Consider the following 19,666-nt stretch of genomic DNA (forward strand, 5'->3'; position numbering starts at 1 on the left):
CTCCGGGGCTGAGCGAGGGATATCCCTTGCTCTCGTGCCAGCTGTGGGGCAGGGAAAGAGGACAGCTGGTGGTCAGCACAGCTCAGGGATGAGTGGCAGTGCCAGCAGCCCAAGCCACACTGTCTCTGTCTCTACTGAATGGGCAGACACTGGCAGAGCCCATCCTGGCACCACCAGCCTTGCTCTAGAGGCAGTGAGGAGAAAGGAGGCTCTTTAGGTGGCCTCCTGACCTCTCCTGGGAGAGTCAGAGGGTACGGTGGGGGTTGCTCAGCCCTTGTTCCCATGCACGGGTATGCAGAGCGTCAGGGAGAAGGCATCTGATTTCCTCTGCTCGGCTTCCCGCTCCCCGTCCTCCATTCTTCCCACTGAGGGAGCTCCTGGCTGGTACTCACCGCTCTGTCCCCTCCACGGGGCTCACGCACACATATACCTCGCACTGCGGGGCTAAGATATGGAGAGCATCCCATGGCCCGCCTGGGTCCGCATCGCTCCTGGCATCGTGTCCTGCCACCTCCACACCATGCTCCTGTGAGGAAGAAGGGGGTGCAATGGTGCCATCAGTGTGTTGAGGATGAGAAGGAAGGCTGCCCTTTGGAAAAGGCTGCTTCTTCCACCTCTGCCAAGAGCAGCCTGGTCTCTGGGGCTCTTGATGCCTCTCTCCCAGCCCTCCGTTGAGGTTTTTCTCCTGCTTCAGGTGGCCCAGAACACTCCTATTTGATGCTGAATGCTCCACGCATCCCAGAGAGAGTGCATGTGAATGAGAGCTCAGTGAAACTGCTCCCCGCTGTCAGTGCTGATGCTGCTGACAGCTACTCTCCCTCCCCACCCAGATAGCCCAGGGAGAGGCGACGGAGCAAAGAGGGAGGGAGGTTTTGCAGTAAAGGCTGTAGCCCCAGCCTCTCTCTGCACTTGTGGGTGTCTCAGCATCCTCCCCAGCCCTGTTACCTGCAGGCCTTATGAGCAGCAGTGGGGGATGCTTCAGGCAGCCGGCTGTCTGTGCTGCCTTCCCTCCAGCATCTCACCCACTCTGGGATTCACTCAGAGGCGACAGCTCTGAGCAGATCACAAGCAAAGGGCTGAGGTAACCTTAGAGGGCCCAGGGCCAGGGGGAGAGAAGGAGAGGGCAAGAAAGAGAGAGGAAAGCTCATTACTATTTCATCATCCCAGGCCAGTTGCTCCTGGAGGACAGCAAACAACACGAAACCATTCATGAACATGAAACCGGCTGTTGCCCAGTCAGAAGCAGCCAAGTGGCTTGTGCAGCCGGCCCTGTGTCACAGCACTATGTTGGATCAAGGTATCTGGAGCCCAAAGACCAATGAGGTTTATCCCTCTCCTGCCTTACCCTCCAGGAACAGCTCTCACTGCAGCTGCCCCAGGGACTCAGCCCTGGCCCTAAGTTGACAGCCAGGACCACAGGGACATCCACCAGGACCATATTCCAAGCGAGGTAAACCATAAATGCCAGCAGGCATCAAGCAGAGATTAACTCAGGGTGGGTCCCAACGCTGCCAGTCCCCCCTTCTCCCTTGTAGCTTTGCCATCTGCAACACCCCTGCTTTCCCTTCCAGGATCTATCACACCCTGTGCCCAGCCCTTTCCTGCTAAGGTGGCTCCCAGCTCTGGCCTGGGCAGGGATTCCCATGCCTGGGAGGCATGTGGAATCCCAACCTAGAACAAAAGGGTCCTTAATAAAGTATTCACAGCCTCCACGTGGGATGGAGGAGCTCACCTGGATAGCACGCTGGTGAGCCCCTGCAGCTCGGAAACAGTGCTGGCACAGGCTCTTTGCAAATATGTTGGCTTCGAAGTTCATGCAAGGCACGTCATTGACTGAACCAGACATCATCCATAGCAAGGGTGAAGATCTTTGGCTGCTGGGCTGCTGGCAGAGGACAGCCAGGAGGAAAAGGAGGAAGGAACAACAGCAGAAGACCAGAGCTTAGAGTCCTCCGGCCTTCAGATCCTGTGGAAGCAGGAATGTTATTCTCAGACTGAAGTTTGCTGCTCTCAGCTGGCAATACTGTAATTTAAGGGTATCCAGGTGCAAAATGATCAGTATGATCCATATAATTATAGATAATAAAATTGTATACTCCAGCAGAGACCTCTTTTAAAAGGGGGCAATGCACTGCACCCTCAAATGACTGCTGACACCTACATTTTGGGAGTCCCTGTGAACAGAGGAAATAATGCTCATGTCCTGCTGTTTTGTTCGATGGAAGTTTTTCTTCCTTCAAGCTCTCTTAAGAGGCACAAAAAAGAAAACTTTCCTCTTGACTATGCTCCTCAGAAAGGGATAGCTATAAGCTGCTTAGGAAATTTGGAAACCCATGAGACTCTTCCTAAACTTGCTGATCCCACTAAAATTTCTGAGACCTGTAGGACAGTCAGTCGCAAAGCTGTGAAGGGCAACAAGCACAACAGCTGGGCCCCACACTTCTGTCTTGGCTTTTCACATGCACCCTGCCCACTGTCACCTCCTCCATCCCACAGAGCAAGACCTTGGATTTGAGGATGTGATCTGTCCTGGGAGGGCTCTGTTTAATTTGTCCAGAGGATCCATCAGCAGGACAGGAAGTCGGTGTGGGATGAGTCCAGCATCCCTGATGTAAGCATGCTACCGCTCCTTTGAACAAGAACACTTGAGTCAGAGCAGCTGGTCAAGTTTATGAGTGATCTCAAAAACAATCAGGGCCAACTGTTGATGCCAAAACCAAGCTATATTTTTTTGTTTTCAGTGCACTCGTTTGAGGTACAACAACTGACACTACCGCCAACCTTGCAGCCTCCCTCCTCATATGGAGGCATATTTTCTCGACTCATTCACACAAAATACTGGACAGGAGCATAAGCCTTCACCTGCCAGGGATGCAGCACGAAACACCCCAACACTGCTGCCCACCCCTGCCCATGGAGCATCACCTCTAGTTGGAGCCCATAGCACCCCACTGCCTGATGGGCAAATCTTTGCTCCCTCCATCCTTTGGGGTCTACTGCCAGGGTAATACTGTGATCCCCAGGGTCTCTGGCATGCATGCGTGGAGCCAGTCATGCTGAATGCTCCCAGTGCCTCCCAATGCCCCCAGTACCTCAGCTTCCCTATGGCTCCCAGCACCTCGCCGCTCGCCGAGCTCCCACCCGTCAATGAAGCTCGCCGTGGGAACGGTGGGGGGCGAGGCCCCGCCCCTTCCCCTCTCATTGGCTGCCACCGAGCAATGATTTGAATATCGCCCTCTGAGTGGCTGGCGAAGAGTGGGTTTGTGGCCCCCACGAGTGCGGGCACCCACGTGTCGGTGGCAGCAGGCGGGCTATCGACCCGGCGGACCCCGGGGCAGCTGGAGGCACCCGGCTGCGGTTCATCCCCCCGCCTTGCGCCCTCGGCCTCTTCCTGCCCTTCCCCACGGCTGCATCTTGCCCGGGACCACCCCAGCACAAACCCCGGAGCATCATCCCACGGCCTGGCTAAATAGATATTAAATAGATGTTAAAGCAGCTGAATCATCTGTAAGCATTGAGACAACCAAACATGACCGTGTCCCCCAGCCCAGCTCCATCAGGAGGTCATTCCTACCCACAGCACTCCCCAGAGAGGTTTGTCTTACCTGGGCTTTACCTGCCCAGCACAGGTCCTGCCTGAGCCTCGCTACTATTTCTAGTGGAACATGTAAGCATGTTAAGGTGTTAAGACATCTGTCCTCCATTGCTCCTGTTACAATCCAGCCTCCTTCTCTTCACAGTCCTGGTGAATATTAAGAAAAAAAACCCCAGAAGCTTAATTTCACTTTTTGTTTACCCCTTAAAAGCAGTTTTCAATCCCTTCCTCAAACCTGTCTTTCCCAGACACCCTCAGTTATTCAGCTCCATTAGACCACAAAAGTTCTTGTCACTCTCCCAGCAACTTCTTCCCCAGTTCATCTCTGGAAAACAATGCTGGAAGCAGCAGTGGGACTGTACTGGGTACAGCCTTGAGCTTGACATGCTTCTGAAGAGCAATAAACACAGCGCACTGATTATCATACAGCTCATGCACACCCTGTTTTTCCCCAGCTCCTATTTTTCCCCAGCTGTCTGACCTCTTTGGCTCCCTGTCTGGTTTTGATGCTCTGTAACCCCAATTACATTTTTGTGCGTGCATGTGTGCAGAACTACAGTCTAGTCAGTGAAAGCCATCATGCATGGAAACCCCAGCATGGCAGCCCATGTCAAAGCCTTGCCTCCCTCTGTGTGAGCCCTCGGGCACAAGCACCAGTAACAAGTGCCAGAGCTGCAGAGCCAAGCGTGAAAAACCTGTGCCGAGGCTGTGGAAGGGGGAACACGCAGGGAGCTGCTGGACTCTGCTCTTCATTTTCTCAGCAGCAGCTGCACCAGCACGTTGATTTTTGCAGGTACTTTATATTCAGAAGCTCCTTAACAGCTAGAACTTGTTTGTGAACAGCTGACGGGGGGGGAAGAACAACAAAAATGCTCAAATCCATCTTGAAAACAAGGGGAAGCAGCAAACAAGAAGAATTTAAAGTCACAGTCTGGGCCGAACTGTGATGTGTCTGGCAAACAACACATTAACTTGGTGCAGGAGCTCATATTCTTGATCCAATTTATCCTCGGGTGGTTTGTCTGCACACCCTGCACATAAGGAAGACAACAAGCTAGGGCTGAGTCAGTAATTTACATCACCAAATAAAGCTTTAATCGATCAAATGGAGAAATCAATAGTGCAGTGAACAACCCTGATGGTTAACACTGCCTAGGATGTAACAGTTCTGTTCTCAGTTTTTCCATATGCCTTGGTTTTTTAATGTGAAAACCTAATTTACAGCAGGAATTGGAAGCTTTCAGAGCATGGAAGAGGCTGCTGGAGATTTGAGCAGACACTTGACACCTGAGAAAGGCTCAGAAGTTATTAGGGTCAGGAATACAGTAATCTAAAAGAGAGATTCTTGTAAACCACCTGGCAGCAAAGTAACACTGAAGTGCTGTTGATGTCCCTCTTACTACCTCATCAGGACTACAATAAGGCAATCTAGTGCTGTCCCTATGTGCCAGGCTGCCTACAGGCTGTGGAAGGTGAAGTAACTCACAGTTCCCACTCCACACTTCCAGAGATGTCACAAACACACAGACTGTACATTTCCTTTACAGCGGCCATCCCAGCTCCAGAGCAAACTCCTGGGGTGGGGGAGCAAAAGTCACCTGCCCACCTTCAATCCACAAGGCAGAATGTCCTAAGGGAAAGGTGCTGAATGACCCACACAAAGGATGTCACATAATGTGCTCCAGCTTTAAGCTACAGTCCCTTTGGTGTGGCACACCACTCTAAGCAGAATTTCCCTCTCCTTCCCTCCTACATCCCTCTCCAACAACTACACAATGGCTCTAGAACATATTAACTACCAAACCACAAGGAGAAATGCTTTTGTGCTCCTCTTGGACACTTTGGATGAAATCCAGCCCAGCATCAGACTTTCGGCCTTGCCTTGGAGTTGTTTTCACAGCTCTGAAACAGCCAACACCCCAAGGCAAGACAGGAAGGCCGGATAAGGCAGTTCATGGATTTCATGTGCCTTCTGGAGCAGCCTTTAAGGCAGTGTACCAAAACTATTTTGGAGGTGAGTAGCACACACTACATTTTCATTATGTGACTGAGGTTATTCCACATTAGTGCTTAAGAACTCAGCTCAGTATGGGACTCAAGAGCCCAAGCATGCAAGGCACATGGGATAAAACAGTATCCACTTCCCCACCACTCACTTCCAGAAGAAAAAGGGAGGTACAAAGGGACCCCCTGCTTCACATGCATGCCACCCAGTTCCCTCCAGAGGAAGACGCTCCAGCAGAAATTGTGCGGCTGCTGTCAGTGTTGAGATTGTATCCTTCTCAATACTCAGTATGTGCATGCTCCAAGAAACGTTGGAGAGATCCATCAGGCTGCAGTTAGCTTTAGTGGCTGGTGGCCATCAGCATTGCTCTGAAGTTTCTCCATGAAGCCTCAAGCACTGGTTTGCTCTTTCCCCTCCCATTTCTGGCATGAGGAATGTATGCACTCTCCCATTGCTGGGTTGCCAGTTTTCTGGTGTGGGTTTTGGCCACACAAGCCTTGTCTTCCTTTGTCATTTCCTTGCCAGTACACATGTGGCATGGGTGGAGGCCTGGCTGACAGGCAGCATGGCCACCATCTCCTACAGATACTCCAGAACAGAAGCCAGCATGCTGCCTCTGCTTGCTCTTCTCCTCAGAGGATTCACTCAGTTTTGCCACCAGTATTCCTTAACCCAAACCATGCAAACTCTTTTTTTCCCCTCCTGCTGAAGGCATCCATGCTAAAAAACATATACTGGAATCCAAAGAAGAAAGGCAATTAACTGCTGCTGACTGCAGCAGCCCTGAGGTAAAGAACAAGGGCAGCCTCTGCCACTCCCATCCCAGAGAGGGCCACACACATACAACAAGGGCATTAGGGCATTTCATACTCCTCTGAGCTATCGCCATTAAGATCGGCACATTCAGCAGACAACAGAATGAGCCATTCCTGCTGCTGGCTTGGCATTGCAGAAATAGCTCCTAACCATTCCATTTCCCAAGCACCAGTGGATTTCAATATCCTTTAAGCACCAGGAACTATCTCCCCTCTTTCTAACTGGTACTGGCCTTGGCAAAGTTGCTGTTACACTTCAATAAGACACAAATGGGTTTTTTTTTTTAATAAAGATTTAGCACAGTGTTACCAAACTCCACGTGGCACAGGTAGCAAACAAAAAGTACACCTGCATGTGTGGCACTGGAGAAGAAACACACGAGACAAGATGACTCCCCATCCCTATGGAAAAAGGATTTACTGCACAGGAGAAATGCCAGAGCACTGATGCACAAGAGTGGAAGCAGAGCTCTTCCAAGCCGCATAAACTGCCCTGACCATGTGCCTGTTGCACTCTGCCCCAGATTCTCTCCTTTGATAAAGGCAGGTATCAGCTCTGGAAGGGGAGGCTCAAGGACAGAAGGGTCATGCCAAACAGAGAGTGTGATCCCAGCAGAAGTTTTTAGAGACTCCATGGCACCCAGGCACTTAGTAGCTGGAGTTCATTGTGGAAATACACGGGTAGAGTGTCCATAGTCACCCTGATTGGAGCTCAGGAGGGGAGAGGAAGGGTGATCTGGGCTCACTGCTGTTCAGAGAGCCAAATCAACAAGGCCCTTGCCCACAGTGAAAGGGTCCCAAAGAGCAGCCAGCCAGATGTGGAGCACTGTCCCATTAGCTCCTTCATTAATCTTGATCACGGCCCATTTTCCCCGTCAGCCTCCGCCGCTGAGTCTTAGTGGTCCGCCCCGTGCTGGATTTCTGGATTTTCTTGCGTGGGCCTTGCCCACGGTGGAGTCTCTTTCCTTTTCTCTTTTTCCGGCTGTGCATGTGCAGTGTGGCAGTAAGAGCAGAGATCCTGTGCAGGGCAGGAAGAGAAAATTGTTTGGAGACCAAAGTCTGCAGGAGCAAGGCGACATCACAACAAAAGCAGGAGAGCCCTGTGTGGCCCAGCAGGAGTAGACATCAGCCATGGTGAGCTCCAGAGGAACTCCACTGTGCTGGGCACCATTCTGGCAGAGCAGGAAACCTGCAAGTTTACATGTGCAGTAACAACCACAATGAATTTTCTAAGCATTGAGCTGCCCAGCCACCACACAGTTAAGTAATACTCTGCATTCCTGAGCTAGTTGTAAATCCTGCATACTGAAAAAACACGGAGAATGCCAAAGCTTTAGGGTCTTTCGACCTTCAATCCTAGAGACAAATTCTGCACCCTGCAATACACCCTCCCCTGCAATATCTGCCGAGAGGAAGGGCTAGGTAAACACTTCAGGACAAAGCCCGCCCTCCTGTGCACCCTCCTCCTGCTGCTGCTGCCACCAGCGATCAATGCCAGTGGAATGGAGCGTCCGGGACAGGCTTGTGCTCTGCCAGTGCCCTCTGCTGGCTCCTGCCCAGCAGCACAGCATTCCCTGCCCTGCAGCCACACCACTGACCTGGGAAGAAAAGCTCTTCATCAGCTTGCAAAGCCTAGCAGCAAGTTGCTGGAGTGAATTTATACGTACTTTTCAGACAGGAAAGGGTTTCTGGACTTCTTGGGCATTGCTTTAACAGGTTTGTTCACCACCTCTTCCCCTTTCTCTTCTTCTGATCCATCACTCTTGCCCTCAAAAAGGAAGAAAAAAAAATACCTAAGATACATTCTAACAGGCAGTTTTGTGACGCTGGTGTTTCTGCTGCCTTCTTGGTTTCATTCTGTTTTGTAAACCATCTTATCATAGGTGAACTTTCTTTGTTTAGTTCTCCACATCCCTTGTTGTCCAAATCTCAAGGTTTCTTATTACAAGGTTTCTTTAGGAAATGGACAATCAGTGAGAAGTCCTGCAGTAATCCACCCTAAGATCCAAAAACTTCAGCATGATCTTAATGGCTGTGCAGCTGAAGTCTAAACTATGAACTGAAGGTTTCATCTTTTTTCTTAAGTTACTATCAAAGCCTCTTCAAGTAAATTTTCGGATTATAAGACGCCCTCACAAATGTAAAAGGTTAACACAGACACTTCCCCAAAGAGCTCAAATCCAGCCACAGTCATGAAGATCAAAAGCATCAAATGAACCAGGGCCTGAAAGCCTTTCTGGAACAAATACAACATTCTCAGTTACAATATGTTTTGAACATAAAAGCAAGAGCATCCAGAAATAAATGGTTTTCTTATTTGTAGTCCAAGCACAGGATCATGAAGAGAAGTGCCTGCTTGTCCTAATAACATTTTTTCCTGGTCAGGACACATGAAAGAGATAGAAGACAGACATGCAGCAAAGCCTGAAACCTTGCTGCTCATATTGCATTGGCTTTTAAAATACTACATTCTCACCTCCAGCCTTGTGACACCTTTCACTTACACAAGGTCAGTTGGTAGTAGCAAAGGATTCCAGGGAGGTTTGGAGTGAGCTGCTCATGTAGGACATTTCTTCTATTTTAAAGGCCCAACATGAGTTGTGGAAAAACTAGGAAGTTATGAGTTTCCCTTTTCATCCCTGCTCCCAGCCTGCTGCAAGTCTGTGGGCACATTCAGGGAGTACCAGCCCTACGTAGCCAGCCCCAAGGACATTTACAGCTGACACAACCAGTGAGGCAGCAAGAGGCTTTACCACAGGGGTGGTCAGTCCCAGCTGGCGTGCCCCGGAGAGGTCCAGGTCACTGATGGTGGTCACAGTTACAATGTGGTTCGGGTGGTCGATGTTCACAGACTCCGTGCGTGATGTCACCAAGTGCTCCAGTTCGTCAGCCTCATCTGGGGAGACAAAAAAGGTCCTGCACTGCAAAGTACCATATCTTCCACAAGATATATCTGCTTGTCCCTGCAGTGCCATCCTCAGGGGGCACCCAGCCTCTGCATCCAGGGTGAAAGGCCTCGAACACCAGCACTATAAGCACAAAGGGCAAGCTTCTTCTCCCAGCATAGGACTTGAAGATGCCCTCTTGCTTGCTCCTTTCTGCACACTCTCCTACCCCCTATTCCACCAGGACACGAGGGCTGCAGTGGTCTCTACTCAGATCGCTGCCCAGGGGCAACACTACAGGAGCAAGGAGCTGATGCTGTGGGACAGCGTGCGAGCACTCCTGTTCTTATCACCTAGCCAACAGTGTCGGACCACGGGTGCCCACCCCCCGACACCGAGGGCCCAGCACCTACCGAGCGCCTCCTCCCTCTCGCTCAGCATCTTCAAGTACTCCTGGTGCCTCTGAGGGGGATTGAAACAGGTCATTGCGGCACCCCTGCCGCTGCAGCCGCCATCCCAAGACCCTCTTGCCTGCGGCCTGCCCGCCATGGTGGGAGGCGGGCACCCCGCACCCACGGACGGCCGATGGGGGGGTGGGGTGGGGTGTTTTTAGGGGTACCTCCTCCTTCAGCTTCCTCTGCTCCTCCTTAAGCTTCCGCTTGATCTCGTCCAGGGCCGCCTTCCTCCGCTCCACCTTCCTCTTGTGGAAGCCGGTCAGGTACTCCCTGCCGCCAGCAACACCGAACCAGCCGGCGTTTAGCGATCCCTTCACGAGCAGATATCCCCAACCCGTCCCAACATAACACACACCCGCGCCCGGCCTCACCTCCGCCTGTCCTCGTCAAAAGTCACCACCAGCCGGCCCTCTCTGCCGCCTGTACCGCTCTTCTTCTTCTTGCGGCCCATGGCGGTACCACGCTGCCGGTACCACGCTGCCGCCCGCCCCTTCCGCCGTGAGGGGCGGCACCGTCCCGCCCGCCATGTTGCGCCGGGCGGAGGGGGCGGACGGGATGGTGGCCTCCTGGGGGCAGCGGCGGGAGGGTCTCTCAGCTTGGAGGAGTAGAGTGGCGCCAGCATCGGGTCCTCTTGTACCCCTGGTGTGTGGGACTTGTGTGCAGCCCCTCACCTGATCATAGCTGTGTGTTCTGGCCCAAGGCTGGGGTGGGAGAGAGAAGCCGCTTCGCAGGTGGCTGTTCCCATCCCTGGGGTGGATGGAGGGTTCCTTCAGGTTTGAGTGCTTCCAGCTCCTTCCTCCCTTCAGCAGCCTCCCAGGAAAAAGGGTTTTGGGGTGCTGCCTTGTGCTGATCTCTCACCTGGGGATATGTTCTCAGTATTGTACATCGCCATCTGTTTAATAAAGGTTGCTCCTCCAAACATTTAAGGTCTGCATTTCATCAGGAAAGGTCCAAGAGTTTATTTCACGCTATCGTTGTTTGGTGTTAGTGGCACCTGTGCTGGTACTCTTAGCCCGTGCAGACAATTGTGGGGATGCATCTTGGCTCTTAACACTGAGTCAGGTCTTAAACTGAGTAAGGTCCTGATATGCAGGACCTGGCTCAACGGCCTTGGTTTCTGTAGTGATTGAGAGAGACACCAGCACGAGCTGAAGGGGGCATCAGCACTGCCGTGTTCTTGGATGATGGTTTGAGTGACTTTGGCTGAACTCTTGAGCTTTCTTGCCCTCCGGTCCTTGCTTTAAAGGTGTGGGTAATGCCTGTGTGGTGGCCAGCTGACTGCTGTAAGCTCCTGAAGTGCTGCAAGGCCTGCCCAAACCACCCCCCATGTCACAGAGCGGGATGAGCCCTGGCACAAGTCCTGACAGGGCTGGTGGCCGCTGTCTGCGGCCGCCTTGCCTTTATCAACTTGCTCGCTGCTGCGCTCTCTTCCTGGCCTGTCCGTTCACCAGCAGAAATGCGGAAAAACCAGTTCTGTGGTTAATTGCTGCACTTCCCTCCACGCCCAAGGGGCAGGTCTCCTCCTCCTCCTCACCCACAGCCTGCCTGCACTTCAGCCTCTTCGCCCCTGCCTGCGCTCAGCCGGCTCAGGTGTGCCGTTAAGGCCTCCACGCTCCTACCATTAACCTGACCGCTTCTCCTGCTTTCCCCGCTCTCTGCCAGAGCTGCTGTCTCTCCCGTGGCTCCTTCTCCCTCGGGTTGGCCTGCAGGTGCAGAAGGTGCAGGCTGGCCTCCTGGCCTGGCCCGGCCCTGCCCTGCCTGGAGGGATAGCGTGATGGCTGGAGGACACGAGCGGAGCATGAAGGCCCTGAAGGAGGTGTGGAGAAGAGCAGAAAATTCTTTATGTGCAGACTGTGGGAAGCCAGGTGAGTTCCCAAGGGCTGCTGGAGGAAGAGTTGGAAGCAGGGGCTGCTCTCTAACAGCTATTGGGGTGCTCGGGAGCCTGGAGTAGAGGGGAAGGAGAGTCATTGCTCTGGGTATTTGCTTCTTCTCCCTGGAGGTGAGTTGGCAAGGGAGGAGGAAGGAGATGCTGCCACAGTGCCGGTGGGAAGAAGGACGGGGATGCGGTAGCGCCCGATGAGCAGGGGCTGTGTAGCTGCAGCACCATGGGTTGCAGTCATGCCAGATCTCCAACACAAATCAAGGTCATGCCCAGTCAGGACCTGACAGGAAAGCTCACAGTGAAATCCTAACTGCTCCACAAAGAAGGAGTGATTCAGGAGGGCATTGTCTCCTCTGTGACTCAGCTCTGAGCTGACAACCTGCTACAGGCACCTTGGAGATTTCTCTTCCTGAAGGGCTTGCTCTCTTCAAAGGGTACCCCGTTTGAGGTCCTATGGGCACTGCTAAAAACACTTGTCGTGCTCTTCCCAAAAGGGGCACATGGAGCATACCATCCAATCCAAATTATGATTGGGATAATTGGTATCATTTCACCTTCTTAAATTCTTCCAGGAAAATTTTGGATTCAGGGCTGCTTTCCTCTTCTGGAGCTAAATACCGTTGCGGGTTTGCTGTATTGCACTAAACTGCTGGAGTCTTTTCCCAGAGGTGGTTTCACTTTCATTGTGGGTGAATCTTTATGCAAAGGGAATTTTCGGAGCACTTTAAGTTTTTCAAGGTTCAGGTTAATAAAGATTCAGATGAAGTGGTTGAAGCTGGGGGGATGGGGAAGCTATAACAGCTATGCTTTTTCCTAACCCGCATATATACTTTGGGTGTTAATTAATTGGTTCAGATGAAACTGGTCACCCAGCTCTCTGTTTCTCAGGACTATGTTCTCAGTTGGGGTATACATCCCAGGGGAATTTACCACTTCTAGTCATACCCTTTTTTATACCCTCAGATCCTGACTGGGCGTCCTCTACTCTGGGTGTTTTTATATGCCTCAGCTGTTCAGGAATTCACCGCAACATCCCTAGCATCAGCAAAGTCAAATCCCTGAAGATGGACCACTGGGATGATGCTCAGGTGCAGGTAAGATCTTTATCCCCACTGGTATGCCAGGTGGGTTGGGTCTAGGTCAGACACTAACTGTCCTGGGAAAGTCAGCCCTTTGACTGCACAGAGTTGAAGATATAGTCTGATATAATCTGTCCCTTTGCTACTCATGCTCTGGATACTTGTGCAGCGATAACTCTTCATTAGCCCACTGAGAGAGGCAGGATGCATTTGCCCCATGTCTTGTTGCTTTATGGCAAATGCAGGGCTCTTGCAATGTATTTTGCCAAGGCTCAGGGTCTTTGTTGCTCCAGATTACTCATTTCCCACTCACTAGAACCATCCAGCCTCAATGTCTCCTTTTGGATTCAGCAGTCTGAGGGGAAAATTTTGGGCAATTCCATGCTCTGAGATGAGATTCCAGATATAGTGTGATCTCTTGAGAAAAATGGCATTTGTGGGAACTTGACTTCTCCCTGTTACACCCCCATCAACCCATAAATCTTCAGGGGACTGAAAACAATTTCTGTAGCTCCAAAGAAAATAATCTGTATCTTGCTCCTCTTTAGAGAGGAGCAAAGAGTTTTGGAATGTCCTCCCAGAAGGCATTGCATAGCTGTTGAACACAGTGTCCCCAGTGATGTGAGGCATGGCAGCAAATCCACTGAATGTGTGTGCACCCGGCCCCACAGAAGTGACATTTATGGCATTCTTTTGATTCAGGTGCAATAAATGTAACTTCTAAGAGTAGACAAGACCTTTGAGATCCACCTTTATGGAGCCAGATGTTACTGGGATGTCGCAATGGAGGGAAAGAAGAGTGCTCCATTAGAGCTTGATGTGCATCTAGCCTTGTAGTGGATCAGGAAAGAAAAAGGTCCAACATTACTCAGCATCAAAGGGAAGGCACTAACTCTCTGTCTAATTCTGCAGTTTCTGGCCAAGCATGGGAATGCTGTCACTAAAGCCATATATGAAGCTCACATCCCTATTTACTATTACCAGCCAACCTACAATGACTGCCAGTAAGTTGCTGCATAGAAGAAAAGGGGGAATGGCAGTTCTGGGTTCCCGTAAGTGTTTCTGAGCTACCTGTCACCTCTTTCCCTAGTGTGCTGAGAGAACAGTGGATACGGGCCAAGTATGAACGCAGAGAGTTCACTGAGCCAGGAAAACAGCTGCCGTATTCTGATGGTAAGAGCAGAGCACAGCATCAAAATATCCTGCCCGTTGCCTTTGCTGGAAGCTTTTGAGCACTGTGAGAAGAAAGCTCATAGTGTCAGTGTGGAAAATCCCACAAGTACTCCTGCAAACCCAGCTGGTATTTATAGGGTATTGTGTTTTTTGGAGAGGGGATTCAATTTCCGCCAGTGTAGGTTGGTATTGCCATGGGTTGCTTCCATGCTTTTTCAAAGGCATTTTCTGTCCTGTTGGAGCCAGACCTCTTCAATTAGGAATTTCTGTCCTGCTGCAAACTACTCCCTCCAACCATGGGCACCTGTCTTTGAAATGCCACTGCCAGTGCTGTGACACAAGGTGCTGGAGCCCAAAGGCCTGTAGAGTTGAGTGGGAAGAGTTATGGTCCTACACCAGGATCCAGGACTCTGGTGTTCACAGGAAAGATGGCTCTCATGCTGTTAGAGACAGTAATGGAAGCCAGAATAGGAGGTGGGAAGCATCTGGGAATGTCAATTTATCTGGGCTGCAAACCGAGGAACAACCACCGTCTTCAGCTGTAAGTCAGAGGTGAGACCTCTCCTTCTCAGATGTTTGTTCTCAGCAATAGTTCATCATGTTCATGCTGTATTCAGCTCTGGGGCTCCCAACACAAGAAGAGTGTGGACCTGGTTGAGCAAGTCTAGAGGATGGCCACGAAGATGATCAGAGGGCTGGAGCACCTCTGCTATGGAAACAGGCTGAGAGAGTTGGGCTTGTTTTGGAGAAGAGAAGGTTTCAGGGAGACCTTATAGCAGCTTCCAGTACTTAAAGGGGACCTACAAGAAATCTGGAGAGGGACTTCTTAGAAGGACATGTAGTGATAGGACAAAGGGGAATGGCTTTAGACTGAAAGAGGATAAATTTAGATTAGGTATTAGGAAGAAGTTCTTTACTATGAGGGTGGTGAGGCCCTGGCACAGGTTGCCCAGAGAAGCTGTGGCTGCCCCATCCCTGGCAGTGTTCAAGGCCAGATTGGATGGGGCTTGGAGCAACCTGGTCTAGTGGAAGGTGTCCCTGCCCATGGCAGGGGGTTGGAACTGGATGAGCTTTAAGGTCGCTTCCAACCCAAACCGTTCTGTGATTCTATGTGCTTTATCCCAGAGATATGGCTGGGACCCCAGGCTGCATGCAGCTGTCTGATGCCTACCATGCGTGTGAGAGAATGCTTTTAAAAGTGGTCTTTCTGCTGCTAGGGGTGAAGGAAGGCATCCTCTGGAAGCGAGGTCGAGACAACGGGCAGTTCCTACCTCGCAAGTTCCTCTTGTCTGAGAGAGAGGGATGTCTGAAGTATTTCACAAAGCAGGATGTGAGTATGGTGGTGAACTCCCAACCCAGTGCATACTCCACTCAGGACAGTGCAGGCACAGAGATGTTTCTATTTCATATGCAAGGCAACCTGTTTCTGAGGTTGCCTGGCTCATCCCAGGCCAGGGATGATGACAGAAACATGTCTCTGAAGAGAGGGGTCCCCTTCCTACTGTCAGGGTGACATTTCCCCATGCCCTCCCTTTGTGCTTCCCTATACCCTTCCCTCACTGCTGATAAGATGTTTGAACCTTCACTGGTGGATGGGTGCCCCACCCCTGGAAACATTCAAGGTCAGGTTGGACAGAGCTCTGAGCAACCTCATCTAGTTGAAAATGTCCCAGCTTATTTCAGAGGAGTAAGGTCGCTTCTAGCCCAAACCATTCTATGTTTCTATGATTCTAGGAATGGGCTCTTTCCTTTTGAGGTCAGTTAGCCTTTAGACTGGCTCAGCTGTAAAGTCAGATGCACTCCCAGTGTGCTATTGGCAATTCCAGAGTAGGCAGAGGTCAAATGTAAAAAAGGGGGTGTGTGTGTCCACTTTTTGAGTTTGAGCACAACACATGGTGAAGTGAGTGTGTGCTACAGCAATTTTGTTGTGTGGGAGCAGTTATTACCTTTAAGATCCACTGACCCTCTCTTACCCTACAAAGTGTCTTTCCCACTAGGACTGCTTATGCATGACCAATGCTATTCTGTTTTCAGGCCAAAGAACCCAAAATCAATATTAAAATAGATGTCATCAATGCTACATTTCAACCAGTGAAAATTGGGAACCCCAATGGCCTGCAGATCACCTATCTCAAAGACAACAAGACCCGGAATATATTTGTCTACCATGATAGTGGAAAGGTATTTCATTTTAGCATCAAGCATTGCAAAGCAGTTGAGGTGATCTGAGAAGCTGCTGATACTAAATAGTCTGAAACATGGGTAGGGCAGGGTATGTGTGTGTGAATCTCTGTAGGTAACAGGATGGGGGCTCTGGCTCTGTGTCTGTGTGTCTGAGAGAGTTTTGCTGTAGGGACTAGCGCAGGAGCATTGACTGAATTAGTTTGTGTGGAAGGAGCTGCCATAGAAGATGTGCAAATGTGCTGCTGCCTGTGGATGTGGGGAATGGGGCAGCCATGCTGTTTGTGCGTGAGGGAGACTATGTAGGTACTGAGGAGGGAGACCTGGCTGTGTTTGTAGCTAACATAGGGTTGAGCTGGGTGAATTTAGATGGCTCAGTGTTGCTCTGCTTAAGTTTTCTGTCCTGTCCTTTTCCATTCTCAGGAGGTAGTGGACTGGTTCAATGCCATTCGCTCCGTGCAGTTCCATTATCTGAAGGTAGCATTTCCCATTGCCAGTGATAATGAGGTAAGGCAGCACTAGAGTGCGGTGCTGAGTCTTCCACTGGAAGTTGGTGATGTGATAAAAGAGCCCATTAGTTACTATTAGAAGCCCAGGTACAGAAGTAGAAATTGCAGTATTTAGATAGAGGGATGAGAAAGCGTGTGTAGAAGTGCCTGTGGTGGCCAGAGAACAACTGCTTTCTGCCCTCTCTGGGCACTCTGAAGGCAGAAGTGACTCCTGGCTAGGCAGCTCTTCAAACATTAATATAAAAGGCAACTGAGTTTGGGGGATAGAAGGAGGGGGAGGGAGAGGAGCAAAAGCAAATAGCAAAGAAATGTGGCTAAGTTTATCTGACTCTTGCCTTTTTCTCAGATAAAAAATCGGCTGACAAGAAACTTCCTGAAGGAGGGATACATGGAGAAGACTGGTCCCAAGGTGAGCTGCTGTGGGGAAAAAAATCTAGCAGGGACCTGCCAGAGAGCCACTGACCTTCCCTACTTCAATGTTTTTCTCCTGCTGTTTCCCCATTCCCCCCTGACTCTTTAGACACCCGTGGGAACAGTGTGTGTGCACCAAGGGAGGGGACAATAAAAGGAAGGGGAAGGACACATGTGAAAGTAGATGAAGCCAGAGTCCCTGCTTTCTCCCAGAACAACAGATCTCTGCATGTATCTGTGTGTGCGTGACCTTACAGGTATTTAGCGTCTAGATTTCTCCTGTCTGAACTCTGGGGTTCTTCACAGAAGTCCAGGAGTTGGGGACAGCAGTTGGGACTGAAAAACCCGGTACTGATCCCCACTCAGCTCAGGAAGGGTGAGGAGGAGGTTGCTGTTAAGGCAGGGGCTTGGTTCAAGCGGTTGGGATGAATTTTGAGTGTCCATTCGCACTGCTCGCAGCAGGGGGCACTGTCCGCTCACATATGTCACCTCTTCCCTTCACAGCAGAGAGAGGCTTTTAAGAAGCGCTGGTTCACGCTGGATCACCGCAGGCTCACGTACTTCAAGGACCCTTTGGTGAGCAGAAGATCTGACCTCTGGCAGCTGCAGGCAACAGTGCTGAGGCAGGGTCACAGTGCAGTCAGAGTCTTTGCTCTGCAGTAAGGCAGGCTTGCAGATTCCCCAGCTGCTTTGAATGGGCTCTAGGTCTTCCCCTTTCTATCTCAGTTCATTGTATGCTTTCTGTATTTATTTCACTGCCTGTGAACAATGGGAACAGGGAGGGCAGTAAAAATGGTGATGGGGAGGAGAGTGACATGGGGGGTGACATGGAGCAGTGTTTCCTTTCTCAGACCTCTCTAGATCTGTGTTCTTAATTTTTCCTTTCTGCTGCTGCCTTTGAGCATCGCATCCCTGCTTCTCTGAATTCTCTGACCTTCCCTGATCACCATTCCTGGTCCTCACCCACTCTTCTCCTGTCCTTAGGTGCTCTGCTATTATTCTCTGGTTCTTCTGGGATTCTGTAAGCCTCACTTTTTCCCTCTCATGTGCAGGATGCATTTGCTAAAGGTGAAGTGTTTGTGGGCAGCAGAGATAATGGATATAGCGTCCAGAAGGGATTGCCTACAGGGACACAGGGCAACTTCTCTTGGCACTATGGCCTTACCATCGTCACCCCTGACCGGGAATACCTCTTCACCTGTGAGACAGAGGCTGACCAGCTGGACTGGATCTCAGCCTTCACCAGTGTCATCAACCAGGCCATGACACCACAAGAATATGCAAGTAAGTGCCTGGATGCTGTTTTTTTCGCCTCCTGCTACTCCAGTTCAGGGTATTGCCCTAATGCACCACCTTTTTCCTTCACTACAGTTGAAGCCTACTTCAAGTTTAAATCCTAGGAAGCCATGCAGGAGCCTGCTATGACTTGACTCTACCTGGTCCTATTGCTGGGCTGTCAGGAGAGAAGAGGAGATTGACATCAGAGAAACACAATGCTCTTGAAGCACCCTTTGAAGCACTTTTTTCCCCCATAGATGGTCCACTTAGTTTTGAGCACCTGATTAAGCTGCTTCCTTTCAAGTACAAGACTTTGAGAGTCTGAATCCTCAGTGCAACCTGTCACTGTTAAAATGCTGTGATATGACTGGAGGCTGGCAGGCCTTGCCTGTCAATTGGGCCTTGAAAACTTGGCACTTGCGATGTTGGATGTGGGACCTAGCATCACTCCTGCATGAAACTGCAGGCAACCACAAACCTTAAGAAAACAGCTGCCTGGTTGAAACTAAACCCCAGAAGATTGCAGGGGCTTCTGGACTAGGAGACCTGTTCCTTTACAAGAAATGGTTTCTCTGCTGGCATCAGAGATGCGAAACATGTACATTTTTGATCAGAGCTGTAGTTGAGAAAGGTCACTTAAAAGATGTAAACTAACAGCCAAATGTGAAGCCTGTTTCATCCTGCTGTGTATGGGCTTGAAAGCTTCTTCAGACCTTCCTTTGATTGCTACAGAGAAGAGAGAAGCTCAGAAACAATGTGTGGGTATACATATGTGTATGTGGATAATGTGTGTGTGTGTGTGCACGTAACAAAAAGTGATGGGAGATGGAATACTGACCTAGGAAAGATACTGTGAGGGATATTCATGCAACTGAAGTTCAGCTGTCAAATCTGAGTCTGTAGTCAAACCAGTGGAGAGAGGGTGTGTCCTGCAGAGAGCAGTTTATGGCATGTTTGATACAGAGTTCTGACTCTCTGTTGTCTTTACTAGAACCTTGAGGTTGATGTCCAAAGACATCATGGATTCTCTCATTCTCTATGTCAAAGGCCTGGCATTTTCATTCTGCCCTATACATATGTTTATATTGTATACCACATATACATATGTTTTTATGCAGTAGTGTAACAGGGAAGGCTATATGTTCATATCCTTCTAGTGACAGTTAGCCCTAACCACTAAATCAACCCATGATTCATATCTTAAAGATCATCTATTAAAGCTCTCCTGGCAGAGCTGTATTTCATGTGCCGGAAGGACGAGCTGAGTTCTGCTGATGACTGTAGTATTTGATGTGTCTGCAGCTTTACACCAGTAGTGTGAGAGCAGGCATCTCATGTGTTAAGGGGACCTAACTGGAATTAGTGAGGCAACCAGGATTTTAATTAGCTCCTAAAGAA

General features: G+C 50.3%; 2 protein-coding genes across 2 annotated transcripts; one reads left to right on the forward strand and one right to left on the reverse strand.

The window, feature by feature from the left end:
• Positions 1–6,287: 6,287 nt before the first annotated feature.
• On the reverse strand, positions 6,288–10,240 carry NOL12 (nucleolar protein 12). The gene is made up of 6 exons (XM_080628153.1): positions 10,127–10,240; positions 9,920–10,025; positions 9,714–9,762; positions 9,169–9,311; positions 8,083–8,183; positions 6,288–7,433 (listed from the first exon to the last, which is right to left on the reverse strand). Exons 1-6 carry the CDS (start codon positions 10,204–10,206, stop codon positions 7,262–7,264), a joined length of 651 nt encoding a protein of 216 aa, XP_080484279.1. The 5' UTR covers positions 10,207–10,240; the 3' UTR covers positions 6,288–7,261.
• A 1,289-nt stretch (positions 10,241–11,529) lies between these two features.
• Positions 11,530–18,741, forward strand: LOC308226922 (arf-GAP with dual PH domain-containing protein 1-like; the record flags this gene model as incomplete). The annotated part of the gene is made up of 11 exons (XM_080629075.1): positions 11,530–11,620; positions 12,601–12,731; positions 13,629–13,720; positions 13,807–13,889; positions 15,107–15,219; positions 15,924–16,070; positions 16,494–16,577; positions 16,926–16,988; positions 17,495–17,566; positions 18,043–18,274; positions 18,362–18,741. The coding sequence occupies 11 exons, from the start codon at positions 11,530–11,532 to the stop codon at positions 18,388–18,390; spliced, it is 1,137 nt and encodes a 378-aa protein (XP_080485201.1). The 3' UTR covers positions 18,391–18,741.
• Positions 18,742–19,666: the final 925 nt, after the last annotated feature.

The sequence above is a fragment of the Psittacula echo genome (genome assembly GCF_963264785.1).
Source record: "Psittacula echo genome assembly, chromosome: 1".
Classification (NCBI taxonomy): domain Eukaryota; kingdom Metazoa; phylum Chordata; class Aves; order Psittaciformes; family Psittacidae; genus Psittacula; species Psittacula echo.

Coding starts and splice junctions, on each gene's coding strand:
- NOL12 (XM_080628153.1), bottom strand. CDS start 10,206: ATGGGCCGCAAGAAGAAGAAGAGCGGTACAGGCGGCAGAGAGGGCCGG. Junction 9,312..9,713: donor CGAGAGGGAGGAGGCGCTCG/GTAGGTGCTGGG, acceptor TTGTCTCCCCAG/ATGAGGCTGACGAACTGGAG. Junction 8,184..9,168: donor TGGGACTGACCACCCCTGTG/GTAAAGCCTCTT, acceptor TTCCTTTTTGAG/GGCAAGAGTGATGGATCAGA.